Source organism: Schistocerca cancellata, chromosome 3 (genome assembly GCF_023864275.1).
Source record: "Schistocerca cancellata isolate TAMUIC-IGC-003103 chromosome 3, iqSchCanc2.1, whole genome shotgun sequence".
Lineage (NCBI taxonomy): Eukaryota > Metazoa > Arthropoda > Insecta > Orthoptera > Acrididae > Schistocerca > Schistocerca cancellata.
In genome coordinates this window covers 166541223-166559408 of record NC_064628.1, presented here as the reverse complement: position 1 = coordinate 166559408, position 18186 = coordinate 166541223, and the positions used below count along the sequence as shown (strand labels likewise).

Below are 18186 nucleotides of genomic sequence, written 5' to 3'. Positions count from 1 at the left end.
GATTGCTGCATTCGTCTTAATTCCATTCGTCTACCGTTTAGCTGAAAGCTGGGCAACACGCACAAACTACCTAAATCTTGCTTTTTATACAGTAGGACAGAATGGTCAAAATGTAACACCCTGGCAGCACAATGAAAATTAATCTCGGAGGATCATATTAATCTCGTTCTTCATCAGTCGAGACAGGACTTCGTTACAGGAGAGTAGTGTTAAACATAAACTACGCTCCATGAGGGTGACCATAGAGGCCTACGAAGTACCAGCTGCATTTCGTGAGTAGCATTTGATGCTTCATTGTACGCAACACGATGCCCTATCTCCATTGCAGATGTCGATTTATATTGGATTACATTTTATTCTTCAAGTTGGAAAATCACGAAATGTATTTCCCATCTACCGGGTGGTTATAACTGAGGCGCAGTTACAGAGGTCCGCTGTAGGCTGTAATTATCGTACGGCAGTGAAATTTGGTAGAATTCTAATGCGTTAATGCGGAACCGATTTGCGAGGTGCAAAACTGTCGCTCAGAATGCAAGACAGACGTATACAAATATTTCCATACGTAATGGATTAGGAGTAGGACGTGAGCAGAAAAGGTCAAATAAGTGAGAAAGGCATAATTTTGATGTTATTATTGACCGCCGCTTACACAGTTTGTTCAATATGAGCACCGGAGACGTTGACGAGATACTGTAAAGCACCAGATTTGCACCTGGTGGCCACAATTGGAACTTATTTTTCCTGTCTAAATCGGTTCCGCATTAACGGATTAACATATCTACCAAGTTTCTTCTTCGCTGCCACACGGTAATTACAGCCCACAGTGGACCTAGGTGGGTAGCTACACATCAATTATAACCATTCCGTACCATCTAATACTTAAACATATTACTATCCGGATCATCATTTCGACAGAGAATATGTTGATAAAAAGTTGCGAGCTAAGCGACGTACATTGTTAGCGAGAAGCAGAAACAGAAACATAGGAGGTACATAGGAGCGGTGTTATAGGTTCCCATCTTGGGAATGGAATGTTGGGTCATCAGCCTTCTGACTGGTTCGATGGTGCCCAACACGATTTCTTCTCCGGGCGATTTTTTTTTCCTTTTATGTACTGAAGTTCCTGTTTTTCATCATAATTTTTGTCCTTCCAGATACCTTCAAATACTGTAGAAGCTGTTCTCTTTCTTTTCGATTTCTGCAGATTTTTCCTACTTTAGTCTTCTTAGAATTCCTATTTATTTCCTTCATAATGTTTTATATTGCTGTACTTTTTGTTGGATATCTTTCTGTTCCATATTTTCCTATATCAATTTCTTCTCGTACCCAAAACGTCTTCACAGTTGCTTTCTTCTATTTGGGTGTAATACTGCATTGATTTCCTTTGTCAGAGATGTACAAATCTCTTTAGCTAAGCTACCTAATAGTGCACTGGTTATTTCATATCCACAACCTCAAAGAACTTCGAACGCACATCATCAGTCCTCACACTTTCAGTTTCACAATTCCTTGAACGTTGATTCTTCCCTACAGTTCTTTCGAACTTTCATCTAGTCTCCATCGTGACTTATGTTAAGAATCTGTATCTGTTCCTGCGTAAGCCTTAAAAAGCAATACGTAATTTCGGAATCTCTGTCCCAACAAGGCGTAATTCAGTTGACTTCTCATGTTTCCAGCAGTTTACTAAATATAGCTTTCGCTGTTATAATTTTGTAGAAGCGTTATTGGTTTTATTATAGGTAATATATTGCAGAACTCGAGGAGTCTTTCACATCTCTCATTCCTACTGCGTGACACACGTTCTCCCTTATATCTGATTTCCATTGCTTCTCATACTGTAACTTTTCAGTTTAGCATGACGATTCGATTTTCGCCCACCTTAAAATACTGAACTCACAATTCAGTTCCCTCATATATTCTGTCTCTCGTCTACTTGTGACTTGTGCATTTATATCCGAATTCTAATAGCTGGTATTGGTTTGGATGCTGATGAGAAAAATTCCTCAGCACCACCAGCGAATGGAAGATGAAGCTTTGACAATGCCAGCCACTCGTGATGTCGAAACGTCAGAAAAATCATCAAATAAACGTAGGCTGAAGAACCCGAGACAGAAGCTAACAGGCAGTTTGTCAATACTGCTATCGCCGAATTGTTCACTGTAATTCACTCCTTATCCAACCGTCCCACTCTTTATAAAGTCTGCTTTCGCTTACCATTTTACCATTAACTCAAGACCACGTGCGGCACACTTGCTCGTTTGATCAGTTTTAGTATTCTGATTAAAATGACATGTTTCTCCAACATTCAATCTGACTTTGATTATATTTGCCTCAAGGTTTAACTACTGTGAACAAGTACTAAATTTTCAGATATATTACATTTCTACCTCAGTCGAAAAATACGAGTGTAATCATTGTGAACGGATAGAAACTGGAATCAGTCAATTTCAATATCTAAGACAGTAACATTAGCAACAATGAAGAGTTATAATACAGTTACATCACATTGGCATGAATACTGTCTCTCTCTCTCTTTATCTCTCTCTCTCTCTCTCTTTCTCTCTCTCTCTCTCTCTCTCTCTCTCTCTCTCACACACACACACACACACAGAGAGAGAGAGAGAGAGAGAGAGAGAGAGAGAGAGAGAGAGAAACAAATTCCTACATTTCCGTGTTCATTATATTCCATTTTTTCCTGTTTTCTCACCTAAAATGCACAACACATATTGCAGTCACAACACAGAACACGACTAATTGTCTAGTTGTCTAGTCTCGTATTTGCATTCACCTCAGCCGTGCACCTAAGTCTGTTGTAGTTTCAGTGCCGAGAACTACAGATATTCTAAGCAATGTACTTGCACATAATATTTCATTTTATTGTTGTCAACGTTACTCCTGATGAGGAAAAAATCTGAGTTTATTACTCTAAGGAAAAGAGAAAGATATGATGTCTTACCTGTTTGGGTGTGACACATCTCTCTCCTGGAAGGGATCGTACGCTGGTAGGCCAGGTTTCTCGGGGTCTCCCTCTGCGAGTTTCGCACTGTAACAAAGATGAGGTAAATGTCACAGGTCATATGTCACTGCAGCAGGGATCAAATATTAACTCTTCAAAGCAGTATCGCACAGAGTGACACAGGTATAATGTATAAAACTGCAGCAGCCTTAAATGACGGACGTTAACACACAAATGCAAACATTTCAGGCTGATGCTGCACTATGGCAATGAAGAGAGATGTTAATAAAGAGATACATTTGCTCACTACAGATACGTTAGATATTCACGAGCTGAACGGATTATATGCAAATTCTGACACATACAGATAAACAAGAAATTGCATTGCTGGTAAAACAACCGCGGAGAGAGAAAGTAAAAAGAACAGTTTTAGTTTTTGTAGAATAGTAGCAGTAGTAGTAGTAGTAGTAGTAGTAGTAGAGGTTGAGGTGAACCCTGGTTTTATGTTCTTTTTCCGTAAACTATGTCTTTAATAGTAGGTATACATCGTTGAATGTAGTGCACAGCTACACATGTTCTAGGATACATTTCGCACATGTTCTAACTCCAAATATAAGTAGATAACGTTACAGGTTCGGTAACTCTTTTACAAACACGAAAGTTGTGTTTTTTTTAAGTGTATTCCCAGACTGAGCCACAGGTATTTCTTCTTTCAATATATCCAGTACCAAAATGAGTGTTGAGCCACAAGAATTAATTCTATCAATACACGCAACTGCAAAATGTTCATTGTTCAGTTCTCGTGCTAAGACTGATTTTTACTTAGACTGTGAATTCATAAAAAACGAAACTTGTAACATATCGGCAGCTTCATTTTTAAGGGAAGCAGTGACACGATAAAACTGCGTATAGCAGACCGGGTCCATGTCGATTCGTAAACTTTTTCCAACTGGCACTTAGGACTGACGACATCAATCTTTCAGGCAGTCGATAATTCTTTTCTTCACACTTCACATGTTGGCCCCTTTTATAGAACGAATACGGCACACAGTTTTAACGTCACTCAGGCTAGTATCCGTTACAACGACACAATGTGCGTCGAAATTAGCAAATTTTATGGCTGATAACTGTGTTTATAACTAAGAGGTAATTAAGATAATCGCAACTTTGAAAAGAAAATCTGATTTCGGTCATGTAAAATAAGTTGATTCTTAAAGTTAGTAACTTTTTAATGAACATCCCAAAACGCCTTGAATAGTGTAACTGAATTTATTTAGAGCATATTTCAAACGAAAGTGTAACCACGTGATTAAGTAGGCTACTTGCAGCATATAGACCACCAGTGTAAGTTATCAGAGGAATGTTGCTGGAAATTATTCCGGGTATGAATGTTCTTCACCCATGTATTACTGAACGTGAAATAAAATAACTCTGGAATAGCACAAAAATAAGAGCACATAATAAATAAATCCGCAGTTTGGAAGCAACTATTTGAGTAAACGCGTCGAACGGAACTCACGTGGAGGGATGCAACGCTTCCGTGGACTGTGTGAAACTAACGTCTTCTTTCGTCATCTCGATCTGACAGAGCAGGACGCCGCGAGCAGAGTTGTGGTCGCTCAGCTGACAGCTGACCGCGTTATAAAGCGAGCAACAAGACTGCCGCAGTTTTCATGGTTTGTTGACGCTCCGCAACGATAACACACACTACGCAAATTCCGATAGCTCACCAAGGTCCTCCCACTAATTTGTCAGGCATCATGAAACTGAGGCGCGGCACTACAAGGACTTGGTGAAAAAGTTGTGCCGACTCGACACATCGCAGCGCCTCTGCAACGTTTTAAAAGAAGCCAGCCGCCTTCGTCTCGGTTGATAAGCGCAACTTAGCATCTCATCCCGGAAGCTGTGTATTGCCAGAGTAGTTCTTCAACTCTTCGAATAAAGAAAACCATCCCATCCTATCAAGGGTATCGGCGGGAGTGATGCAGAGAAAGCAAATACTTCGGAGGTACCGTGACAAACGGAAAGCGACCCTCAATTAGGTGGATGTGACCTTTTGACTCCAGATGGATTCGTCATAAGAAGTACAAATGTTACATTCGTTGCCTTGTATACTAATAGCAAACTTCGAACTCAGTGAACGAATGGTTCAAATGGCTCTGAGCACTGTGGGACTTAACATCTGCGGTCATCAGTTCCCTATAACTCAGAACTACTTAAACCTAACTAACCTAAGGACATCACACACATCCATGCCCGAGGCAGGATTCGAACCTGCGACCGTTGCGGTCGCGCGGTTCCAGACTGAAGAGCCTAGAACCGCTCGGCCACACCGGCCGGCAGTGAACGAATGCTCACACGAATTTGTGCTGTAAATTGTGTATACAACAGGTGACACGCGACATCACGCACACGGTGAATATATATTCCAATTTGAAATTATTTCTATACTACAAAAATACAACTTACTACATCGATCCTTTGGAATGACAAGGTGTCAACTAACATTAATTCTTTTCGTGTAAACTGATGTCAGAGTCTTATTAATCATTAATCAGTTGTCTCTCCACCTACAGTAGCGATCTTTTTGTATCGTACTAGTCAATGCTTGTCTCAATGCGTTCTAAAGAACAGTTCCAAAAGCAGTGTAATAAAAGCGACACGTAACTGTTCAAAATGGCTCTGAGCACTATGGGACTCAACTGCTGTGGTCATAAGTCCCCTAGAACTTAGAACTACTTAAACCTAACTAACCTAAGGACAGCACACAACAGCCAGCCATCACGAGGCAGAGAAAATCCCTGACCCCGCCGGGAATCGAACCCGGGAACCCGGGCGTGGGAAGCGAGAACGCTACCGCACGACCACGAGATGCGGGCGACACGTAACTGTGTTAACCTTCCTTGTCCCTCATTCCGTCTAAAACTACTGCTGCAAACAGGCTTTGAAAACTACAAAATTTAGTATTTGATCATGCTGTTCACGCATCCCACGCTTTTCAGGTTCCATCTTTTTTTTTTCCTTCTAGAAATGAACAGTTTATATGGTAGATATTTTCTACCAATTTAAAAAATAATGTTTTTTCGGGTGATTAGATTTAACTGACAAAAGTTAATGATAGTACAAATATTCATCTTTATGTATCATTAATTACAAGAAAAATAATTCGCTAATAAAAGAAATGAAGTTCCATGTGTCAAAAAGAGCCTCTTTGTCCCGAAGAATCAAAGTGATATCAGTTGGAACTTCGGCGTTCTTGTAATTTGGATATTTCTCTAGAGATAGCAGCATGAGTACGTTTTACGCGTAGCAGAACTCAGAAACAACCTTGTCACACTAACAACTCATTTTCTTCGATTTTGTCAGTCGGAACCTTGTCACTTCGCATACTAACTTCTCTGGAAAACAACTGCTAATTTTAATGAATAATCAGAGAGTACCTAATACGCCTCTGACAATACTTCAGTACTGGTGAGACATACTACATGTGATTATCGGAACAATAACATATTTTTTTCTTTTATTCGTAAAATGCTGATTCGAGAAGTGTCCAATGTTACAAAATGATTTGCATTTTTTTCTTTCATTCATAAAATTCCGATTCGAGAAGCGTCCAATGTACAAAATGAACTGTCTTCAAAAAAATCAGTGCTGTTACAGTTCCCAAGAAATGTGCTCCAGGTAAGTAGTTTGTCACTTCCAAAACTAACAATTTGTTGACGGTAAGAATCATAGCGTTTGACATGAATCGGGCTTTAATGTCATAATTTTCGTGTGTTGTAGCACGTCAGTGGAATTGTCGGTCTGGTTTGGCACCCAGAACACGTCTGTGGTACTTCAATTCATTATTTCATCAGTGGCCTACTATACGCTGGAGAATTTTCAGGATACAAGAAACTCTTTCGGTTAGCTTTATACCGTCCTGTGCAGTGCATGTGCCTGTATGTGTGTGTGTGTGTGTGTGTGTGTGTGTGTTTGTGTGTGTACAAATGGTGTGTTCGTGTGTTTGTTTGTGTGTGTACACAAATTTACTATTAATGAATCTCTTTTGCGAAACTTAATTGCGAGGCAGTCTTTGACTTGTAGATCATTATCGGAAAGGGCGTAGCTAGATCCCAGTCACCGTGAGAGTGCTCTGAAACGAAACAAACTTATCATTTAGGTTTTAATCAAAGCAGGCTAGCTCAACTCAAGTGTAATATACCAGCACTCGCACAAAAATAAAAAAAAATGACGAAGAAGTTTGTCACAGGCGGCTCTAATTTTATTTTCACCCATTACGTCCCTGGTAGGTTTGGTGCTGCCAGCCGCGATTTCCTTTGGTGTGCCAACATCTTTGTCTTAGGGTAGCACACCAGATGTTCTCGACAATTTGTAGGACATATTCCAGTCTCTATTCTGTCCTACAACTTTTGCCTTCTACTACTCCCTCTAGTACGACGGAAGTTATTTCCTGAAGTGTTGACGTATATCAGTTATTGTGCCTCTTTTACGAGTTAGAGTTACCCACATACGCTACTCCTCTGCGATTTTCTGGAGAACATCGTCTTTTTCATCTCATCAGTCCGCTCAGGTTTCAGCATGCACCTGTAACGCCACGTCGGATACACTACAATTATTTTCTTTTCCCGTTGTTGGAGATTCACTTTTATTGAATGCTGTGCTCCAAACGCATATTCTCAGATATTTCAAGTTAACTTGAAAAAGGAATCGGCTATATAATTAACATAATTATAATTTATATTTAGGTACTATGTTACGATAATGACATAACTAAAGAGTGCGATATATACTGAAAATTACAAAATTTTTAGCAATCTTGGAAAAGAAAAGAGTTTCATATTAAAACAGTGTCTAGTCTGACCAAGGGTGAACAGTTTGCAACTGGAATTTCAAGGGTATTCGTGGACTTTTGAAGCCTAGATATCAAGGGGTGATACTGTGACGCGATGTGAAATGTGAGGTAGATTGAAGAAACTCGACAATTCAGTAACAGGGAAGGAAAATAAAGGAGTTCGTTTTATCGGGAGGATTCTGTGAAAACAGAGGATTCGGAAGAACAAGACTGGAGTTTGGCGTCGTTACGAAGCATAAATGGCGGCAGATGTAAAACTAATTCAGAGATTTCCTTCGAGCCCTTGCAACGATTAGCATAACCCAAGTAAAATCAAAGGAGGAAGTCGTTCATGTGTGTTGCGTAGGTGTAGAGAGCCAATATTCGAGGAACGCTTTGGACCTTTTCATTTGCCTCCATTGTACAGGGTGACCCCAAAGTCTGTTAACACTTGACAGTGCACTAATTCGCAGAATAACGTAGGTAGAGAGGTAAAAACTGACGCACATGCCTCAAATGATGTGGCGTTTTATTGAAACCAAAAACGAGTGCAGGAACTGGCCAACAGATGGTGCTGGACAGCAACACGTTAGTGACGCAGCATGAGAATTTTAGATAAAATGAACTTTAGTGAGAGAGGGAGTCAGATCATCTCTAGACTGTCTGGTAAATACGTGCTAGATGGTACGACTTCCAAGCAGAATTGTGCTACACCCCACATTGCTACACATTTGAAAGAATTCTTGCACACTTCGTTTCGTGAGGATCGCGTGCTGAGCCGCCGTGTACATCATACTTAACTGCAGACGGCAATTGTTTGTTTACCCCGACACCCAATGTGGCTTTCGACCTTCCATCTCTGCCGATGACCAACTCCTCCGCCTCACTCATCTCCTCTCCCTCCAGCTTAACTCCCGCCGCTCCGCCATTTTTGTCTCCCTCGACCTCGAACAGGCCTACGACCGTGTCTGGCATCCCGGTCTCCTGTTGAAACTCCAAACCTACGCCCTTCCTGTCAACTACATCCATCTGATGGCCTACATCCTCTCCCGCCGCCCCTCCTATGTTACCATCCATAATGCCAATTCCCACACCTTCTACCCCTCTGCAGGTGTGCCCCAGGGCTCTGTTCTCTCCCCTCTCCTCTACCTCCTGTACACGGCTGATATGCCCCCCCCCTCCAGTACACCTCTTGCAATATGCCGATGACACCGCATTCCTCGCCCTCGCTCCTATCCTCCATCAGTCCCAACGCCTTCTCCAGAATCACCTAGACCTTTTTGCCGCATGGTGTGACCAGTGGCTCCTGAAAATCAGTCCGTCCAAGACCCAGGAAATCATCGTAGGTCGTACGACTCGCTCCTTCCGGCTCCTGGATTTCACACTTACCGTCTGCACCCGTCCTGTCTGCCTCACCCCCACCCTCACCTACCTTGGCCTGTCCCTCATCTCCACTCCATCCAATCAAAAGCCCACAACCGCCTTCGACTCCTCAAACTCCTCTGTGGCTAGACATGGGGGTTGCAGCTCTCTACCATCCTCCACACCTACAAATCCTTAATCTGTCCCATCCTCTTTTAGCCAGTCCCGCCTGGATATCTGCCCCCTCCCCCCCCAAATTCTATAAGTCCCTCCAGATCCTTGAGCGTCATGCACTTTGCCTTGCCTTCCGTATACACCTCCCGCTCCCCACGCAGATCCTCTATGACCTCATTCCTTTCCTCCATCTGCTCCTATTCCTCAAACATATCTGCATACTCTACACCTCCCGCCGCCTTGATCCCCCTCACCCCCTGGTTGCTCCTCTCCTCTCCCATCCCCGCCCCCTGCCACGTCTTCACTGTTATGTCCCCCCTACCCTCCATCTCTACACCCTTCATCTCCTATCCCAAGGTGGCTTCCATCAACTCCCTCTCCCAGATGATGCCCTCTCTCCCTCCATTTATCCCTCCTATCAACTCTGATCCTCACCCCACCTCCTTTCCTCCGTCCTTTTCCTGGGCTCCCTCTCCCCCCATTCCATCCTCTTTTATCCCCACCTACCCTCTCTCTGCCCCCTTCTCTCCCCCGAGTCCTTTTGCATTTCCCTCCTCTGCCTTTTCCCATTCCCTCTCGCATCTACCCTGCCCCTGCCCCCCTTATGAGTCCTCTCCCTCCTTTGGTTCCCCCCTTTCGTTTTTTCCTCTCCTATCTCCTTGTTCCCCCCCCCCCACCATCTTCCCACGAATATGGTGTGTTATCTTTGTACCGACATTTTAGTGCAGTGTTTACAGTGAGTGTTCAGTGTTGTGTGTCTTCTCCGAAGTGTTGCGAACGGACATCATACTGTCGCTGGGTGTGATTTTTATATCTCTTGAGAACAGAAACCAGACTGTCGCCATGTTTTTTAATTGTCTGTCTACTATGTTCCCTGTCTGCTTCCTCTGTATTTTAATCGAAATACAATATAGGAAAAAAAATTGTTTGTTTATTGATTGTGGGGTTACCTGAGGTCGCAGGTCTACCGCGATCGTCCGACCACATTAGTGATGGTAAAAGACAACATCCGACTGCAATTTCTCACCTTACCTACTAGTGTGCTGTACAGTGCTGTTCACTACATTGCCCCTCGACTACAGACACTGCTGATGAATGACGGCCGATGTGTTGAGCATTTATTATAAGGAACATAGTCCTTGCTAAAAACTAATTGCGTCTTATGCAGCTGGCGCTGCAGTTGGTCATTTCGCGCAATTTTTGTTTGTTTGTTTCAATAAAGTCCCAGAAGATTGGCAGACAGCACTCATCTGCCCTCTATGCAGGATAGATGACAAAATGGACTGCACAGACTATAGAGGAACATCTGTTAGAAGATCTTGCCGAACTGTATACTGGATAGGATTCAAGCGTTTGCATAAGAAGTGATTAGTGAATGCCAAGGCGGCTTCGTAAAGGGCCGTTGGATCTTGGACATCTATGTACAGTGACAGCTCGACGAGAACATGTAGAAATATGGCGAAGACCTTCATGACCTCTTCACAGATTTTAAGAAGACATCCACCGGGATAGCCTGATGAATTGCCTAACCGAGTTTGCAATACCCAAGAATATTGTTAGTCTAGTTGGATTTGGTATCGCTGATTCAAATGGCAAAGTGAAGCTCGGGAACCTGGTTATGGAAAGTTTAAAAAAAGCACAGGGTTGAGAGGAGGAGATTGCGTGTCACCGATGTTGTACAACCTGGTGCACGAAAATACAGTAATGAAAGCTTTCCTTAAGAATTTCGAAGGTATCGTGGTAAGAGGTGAGAGAATCAGACGTCTCGCATTTCCCTGTTGTCCAGAATTAAAGAAGAACTGATACGGATGAGCGACAACGTGGAGGTGGCAGCCAGCAAGAGCGGTCTTCTTGTGGAAGAATCGAAGACCGAGTATCTACTATGAACAGGACAGATACCCCCTAGAGTCTATGGTAGTCGGCAAGTGATCGTACGACAAAGTTCGTTATTTTAATTATCTAGGGGTAATCTTTACAGTGGACGCATCGTGTGAGGCAGAAGTCAAGCCTAGGACCCAAGCCGCAAACCAGTCGTACTAAAGTCAGAGTCTGCTTTTGAAATCGCGCAGACTCTCGCGGAATTTCAGACTCATTGTCTACGAAACACTGACCCATTCCATCGGATTACAGGGCTGTGAAATTTGGAGTGTCGGCAGAAAGCCTTAAATAAACATCCACTTTTCGAGTGGAAGATCTTAAGGAATATCTGCGGTCTGGTACAAGATGATATCACTGGGGAATAGACAACCCGTCCTAGCTATGCGCTGGATGATATCTACAAGAGACAGAACATTGTAGCCCTGATGAAAACGAAACGGCTTGTATGAACAGGGCATGTCGCTCAGATGTATGAACACCGATCGCCGCTGAAATCCATTGATTTTCCCTCTCGCGGAAATAGACCACTAGACAGACCAAGGAAATAATGGAGAGATGGAATCCAAATGTCTTGCTGCAGATTGGCATGAGACTGACTGGCGGGAGAAAGCGAGAAACAGAAACCAGAGCAAGAGGACCCTTGTAACTGCGCTCTGTCCTCTGGACCTGATCTCGTGAAGTAAGTAAGCGCAGCTATCTAATTGTACAATGTAACAGTTTTGTTATATCGAATAAATTATTTTCGAGTACCAAGGATCATTAACAAATGTATAACTTCTCTCCAAGCTAAAGTTGTAACTAATTTAATGCCTTTTTTTTTCGACGTGATGTGTTTAACACAACAGCAAAAGCAATCTGCGCCTGGAAAATCAATCAATTAACTAGCAGATAATTTACCAAAATACGCTGTCTGTACCACGTTTAAAGCAGTTACTAAATTATACAACACTGCATTATCATGTTTTTTACATGTTTTGAAGAAGTGTAGAGTGTTTATTATAGTGCATAGCGAACCTTTTGCCCTCCTTTTCCGTCCCAGAGTAAGTCATCTGTGTATAAAGTTTCCACAGGTGTAAGAAGTTTCCGACGTAGTAAATGAGTGGGAAAATAGAATATGAGTATCTTTCTGCTTTCAAGATTAACTTAGGCAATGTGGGAAAACGTGTATGTGCCGTATTTCTGAATACTTTACTTTTCTGTAGCGTTTAGTTGATTAAAATGAGATTTATGTCGTCCCACTGGAGTGCATTCACCATCGAGCCAACTGACTTCAGCCAACAGTCGACAGTTACCCGTACCGGTCGGAGTTTTTCACAGTTCACTATGAATGTAAGTCTTATTTATATAATGGGTACCACCTCTATTTAAAAACTGTGCTGACATACTCTGTTTTTAGACGGTATTGGTACTCAGTTCGTCAATGACTAACAATATTCAAATGTAAGCGAAAGTATATTAAGTTACCGAAAGTCTGATAGAAAATTAGGAGAACAAATTGTGTGTGTATTGTGCGTATTAAAGCGAGGACCTAGAAACGACGGAGAGGCTTCGTCCCGCCGTAGCCCTCAGTGATTCAAAACCCCACAACAGGCCATAGAAGCCCACCCACCCCAACGCCGCTCCACACTGAACCCAGCGTTATTGTGCGGTTCGGCCGCCAGTGGACACCCCCCCAGGAGTGTCTCATACCTCACGAGTGTAACCCAAATGATTGCGCGGTAGAGTATTTAGGGTCTACGCGTACGTGGAGACAGTGGTCGCGCAGCAATCGCCGACATAGTGTAACTGAGGTGGAATTCGCCGAGGCAGATGGAAAACCGCCTTAGAAACCATCCACAGGCGGCCTGGCCGGCACACCGAACTTCGACGCTAATCCTCCGGGGGATTTCATGCCGGGGACCGGCAAACCTTCCCGCTCGGGAAGCAGCGCGTTAGACAGCGCGGCTAGCTGGGCGGGCAGGAGAACAGATAGGCATATCTCTTTCCACAGCGACTGCTGGTTCACTTAAGTTACCTCAAGTTACCTGAAGTGAGCTCAATCTGTTAGGAAAAGCCTTCTAATTTCTCAGTTATTGCTCCGCGCTACACTCCCTGTCACAAGGCGTAGCGACGACCTGTAAGTATTCGTGTTAAGACGCTGAGAGATTCACGGTCTGTATGAAGGGCCAGAGAGCAGTACCATAACAGAATAATATCACATTTCAGTAGCACCATGACAGACAATCTGGCTAGCTGCACGCAAACATGTTACCTTTCAGTGAAAGATGGGCTCACTATATTGTGGATATTAGTATAGGAATATATTTTGTACATATGTGCCTATATACTGATGTTATTGCTATGAATAAGTTCTAAATCCTGGAAGCACTTACGTGGACGAGAATGCCGTCATGTCGAACACGGACCCATTACTTTTTGTAGGCTGCTTGCTGGTTTCCACTGCATAGCTGGCTGCTGTTGACAAAAAAATGATTATCACGCAATAATAATTCTGTTTGGATGGTATACGTCTCCTTAGCTTAGTGGAAACCTTTTTGCGTTGTTTGATGACTGCAGCTTACAAATAGTTCTAGCGTTTATCGCATACTTTTTGTTGATTGCCAACATCAGAATACAAGGATATTTTATGAAATTAGTGGGTTCTATCCTTAATGGATCATTTGAAATAGCATTACAATAAAAATATTTCTCGTTTTACCAAATGTGTTACACAATTTGTTTTATCATAAATAGCCCTGTTCGTTCTCTCGTTTCTGGCAATTACCTGAAACAGAACTACATTACGAGTGAATATCCTTAATCAAATTGCTTGTATTTTGCAACCTGCAATGCTGTTTACCTTTATGAAGAAGCACACAAGTATTAGTAAATGAGTAGGGTGTATGTCCCTTCAGTATCTGATGTAGACCCTAGACAAGCATAGAACCTGCACAGTGCCTGCTGTAGCGCCTGTGTCCCAATATGGACAGATGAAGACAAACACAGCGTAAGCTATGAAATTTTAAGGATAACTAGAAATTCCAACGAATATAGAAGTCGAGGAGTACATCTGAAACGAAAGTGACAGGGCCTTTTCAACAATGTACTGAATCAAAGAAGTGACCATCCAAGACTCAAGCGATTTGTCAGATAACTAAGCAAACTTCAGAGCCGCTGTGGATCGATTCAGACATTTAAAGCATATACGCTATATCAAAACACGAACAGGAGGCACGTGAAGACAAACAGTTGTAATTTGTATCACGACAGATAATCCAAGAGGTGTCAATTTCTGTTTGAACTTAGAACAACACTATCTGCTTGAAACTATCCGGATATCTCTATGTAAAGCGGAACTGAGCACTTGACATCACAAGAGGTGCACCTGCCAGTATAGAAGGAGGAGGGGAGTATTTCGTCTTCAGCAGAGAAAGTAACAGCACAATTGGTTGGTGCAGCGTGGACTACTCATTGTATGTCACCTGAGTAGCAAATCCATCTGGGGCGTTACAACACTCCTAAAGCTGCCGAAGTTGGTAACGTTATTACGAAGAGCAAACACGAAGGAACAGTTACAGCTAAACCATAAACAGGCAGAACGTAGGTAGTGACGTACAAGGAACGTCGAGTATTACGCAGGGGGTGGTAAAAATAGCATGAAATCAGGGAAAGGAGTCATTCGTGAGTTCCAGAAAGCTAACAGCAGTCCAGCTACCTAAATCACTATATAGGGTGTTTCCTTAAGAGCGCGCAAAAATTTAACAGGACCTAGAGGATGCTCCTTTGAACAATTTGAGGTAGGGAACCTGGAGTCCGAGAAGCCAGCTTAAGGAAATAACAGGAATAAAAACACATTACTGTGTACTTTTTTATTTACATTAGGTAACAGCAGATACCCGCATTGACACAATGAATGTACCAATTGTACGGTATCTTACAAAATGTGCTGAAACTGAGGACCATGAACCTCAATGCAAGGGTGACACCGGCGAACAAGATTCTGACGCACCCTGACAAATACCCTGGTGTGTTTCGATTCACATCATAGACGGCTTGGATTCTGGCAACTAATTCCATCTCCGTATCCATTGGGTTCTCATACGCAAGTGGCTTTAGATATCCCCATCGGAAATAATGAAGGGGATTAAGGCCGTGGAATAGGAACTCCTCTTCCAATCCAGCGACCAGTAAATACTGTACCGGTGCTGCTCCATCATACTGTGCCGTACGTCTCTGAATAGGACTGAATAATGAATGGGTCTGTCGTCATTTCATAGCACGTTCTGTCATGGGACAATGTAAATACAATATAACAGAGCCACCTTATGGACAAATAAAGTAAACAAAACCTGAATCATGACTTCCTCATGATCAGGCTCGTCGTCCTTGTTTCCTTGCAGGAAGTAAAGAATGTCCATGTAAATAAACAGCATTGTAAATGTAAACTTGTACGTGTGTTAGTTGTAAAAACGCTGGAAAACAGTAATGCTAGACAAAGCGGTAGACAAACTACTTCCATATCTGTTTCAACTAGCTTCTCGAAGCCCAGGTTCCCCACCTCAAATTGTTCAGTGGAGCATTCTCCATATTCTGTTACATTTTTGCACGCTGTTGCGGAAACACGTACATATGGGGCTAAGAAGAATTGGGTACAACGCAGGAACAGCTCCTCATAAATCGCATATCTCTGCAGACAATGCTAAGCGACGCTTGAGGAGGTGTAAGAAGCGGTGCTCCCAGACGACAGGAAACGAATGATATGGAGTGCATAATCATTCTGTACCCTGTGGCAATCCGGGGGAAGTGTTTGGGTTTGGTGATTCCTTGGAGAGCGTTACCTGCCATCATATGCAGTGCCAAGAGTGAAGTACGGAAGAGTTGGTGTTCGGGTATGCGAATATTTTGCGTGGTTAATGTGTGCTCTCCTAAAGCGCTAAATGCGGACAGATGTGAACACATTTCACGGCACCCTGTACTCCGTAAAGTAGAGGAACAGTTCGGAGATGACGATTGTTTGTCAGCATGGCAATTCACACTGTCATAAAGCGGCATGTGTGACGCAATGGTTTTTGGACAACAGCATTCACGAATAGGGCTGGCCTGCCCATAGTCCTGACCTCATCCAAACGAAACACATTTGGAATGAGTAAGGACGTCGAAATCGCACCACACCACTATAACTAACGTTACTACCTTGTTTGGTTTCGATCCTGTGGAAGAATGGGCTACTATTCCTCCACAAACATTGAGACACTTAACTGAAAGTTTCTCCAGCAGCGTTCAAGCCGTTATATAGACAAAGGATGGACACAGCCGATATTAATGTATATAAGCAGAGGTCGGGAAACTTTTGATCCGCTTGCGTATAATGCGAATCAAAAAGCTTCGCTAACTGAATAATACATTCTCCTACCGCTGTGAAGCCATGAGGTAGGTAATACAATGTGTAACAGTAATTTGACAATAACTGAGATGAAATAGTTCTCTGCAAGCTGTATGTATACATAAGTTCATGGGCGATAGTTACCGTAAATTACGTAGCAATAATTTCACCAAGTATCACGGCTTTCTCTTCCATCAGAGAAACCTCACAACAGAGCCCCCCCCCCTCCCCAAAATACCCATAAAATATACGTTATGGTATAACGTTACCAGGAAGAAAACCGAGAAAAGAGAGCTCTGATTTTTAAATTTGTGTTCATCTCCTTTCTTTCTATTTACTTGCACGCCTATTTCCGTTACCAATCGAGGTATTTAGAACTCTAATGAGGGAATAAAATTTGATCTCCAGAACTTGAAAGGCAAGAAGAATTCCTAATGACACTGTATTGGATGAAAACAGACGTCCTTCCACTGTCATATCGGTCTCAGAGCTGATAGTGCACTTACTTACGAGCGACACGTGTCGAAGAGGGCGGTAAGACTTGTAGATAAAAGTCGAGCCAGAAAACCTTCGCCGACAGTTTACCGTCTTTCCAATACGTTCATAATTATGAAAACGTATTTAGTATCCGTACATATTTCCATTAATAGTTTAAATAGTCTTAAATTTCTGGAGTCCAGTCAGCATGCGTATAATGTTAATACCACGTTTATAAAACCTACATATCAGTGCATTATTCACTTTCTTTCACTCCTATTTGACGTGTCAATGATACGTCACGTGCTTGCAGATCATAGAGTCCTCGTTCAACCGAACACACTAATGAACATAGCCGATAATCCTCTTTACTCTGTTTCTGCTCTTTTACTGTAGAACATATTAAGTGGACTGTCAGACACCTTTCTTCCTTTGGGTTAAAACATGAGTTATCAAATGATATAACATACTGTTTAAGAAGAGAGGAAAGCAAACCCGAGCAGACCATTACGTTGATGTCGACATCATTGCAGATGACGGGATGGAATAAGATATGGAAAACAGTAACAGGTAGTTTTCTATACCATTTCAACAAAATGCTTAATATTTCTTATAACATATTGCCTTATAGTTACCGAATTGTTGTTATGTTCCTTTTAGAATGACCGCTCTGTCGAAGTCTTTCCGTAACGTCCAAAAAGAAGAGCTACGCTACAGTTTACGGGCCTCTCATCCGAAACAAAGCGTTTCAGTTTTAAATCTGCCGGTACTGTATTCACACAATGTGAACTGTCTTCAGTGATCACTCGTATTTCTCAGGAAAATCTATGTGATGATTGGAAACGTGGCTCGGAACCTCGAGCAAAAGAAATCATATCAGCTCACCAGCTGTGGTGACAGACGATACCAAAATCCTCACGTTTTATCAAAAAAATTTTGTACCTTATGGTTGTCTGGTTATTCCGTCTACAGGAAATGGTCGTTCAAGGCGATAGTCTGCCATACATACACAATTATCCTCCGGTGTGTTCAGGAGCACTTCCTCACAAAGTACAGTTCTATAGCGTCAAGGATTTAGATTGGTCAAAGGAGTTGTACATACGATCATCACTGTGCAATTACGTCCTGTTCGGAAACAGGCTT

General features: G+C 42.5%; 1 protein-coding gene across 4 annotated transcripts in view; it reads right to left on the bottom strand.

Moving 5' to 3' along the window:
- LOC126174790 (proton-coupled amino acid transporter-like protein CG1139) overlaps positions 1 to 18186 on the bottom strand; it is a 248479-nt gene that overhangs the window by 57576 nt on the left and 172717 nt on the right. For 3 of the 4 annotated variants that reach the window (XM_049921158.1, XM_049921159.1, XM_049921157.1), the window contains 2 exons: positions 13577 to 13658; positions 2957 to 3043 (listed from right to left, as the gene is read on the bottom strand). In XM_049921158.1, coding sequence (XP_049777115.1) covers positions 2957 to 3043; positions 13577 to 13658 — 169 coding nt within the window. The remainder of the gene's footprint in view (positions 1 to 2956; positions 3044 to 13576; positions 13659 to 18186) is intronic. The other variant, XM_049921160.1, reaches the window with a different exon arrangement.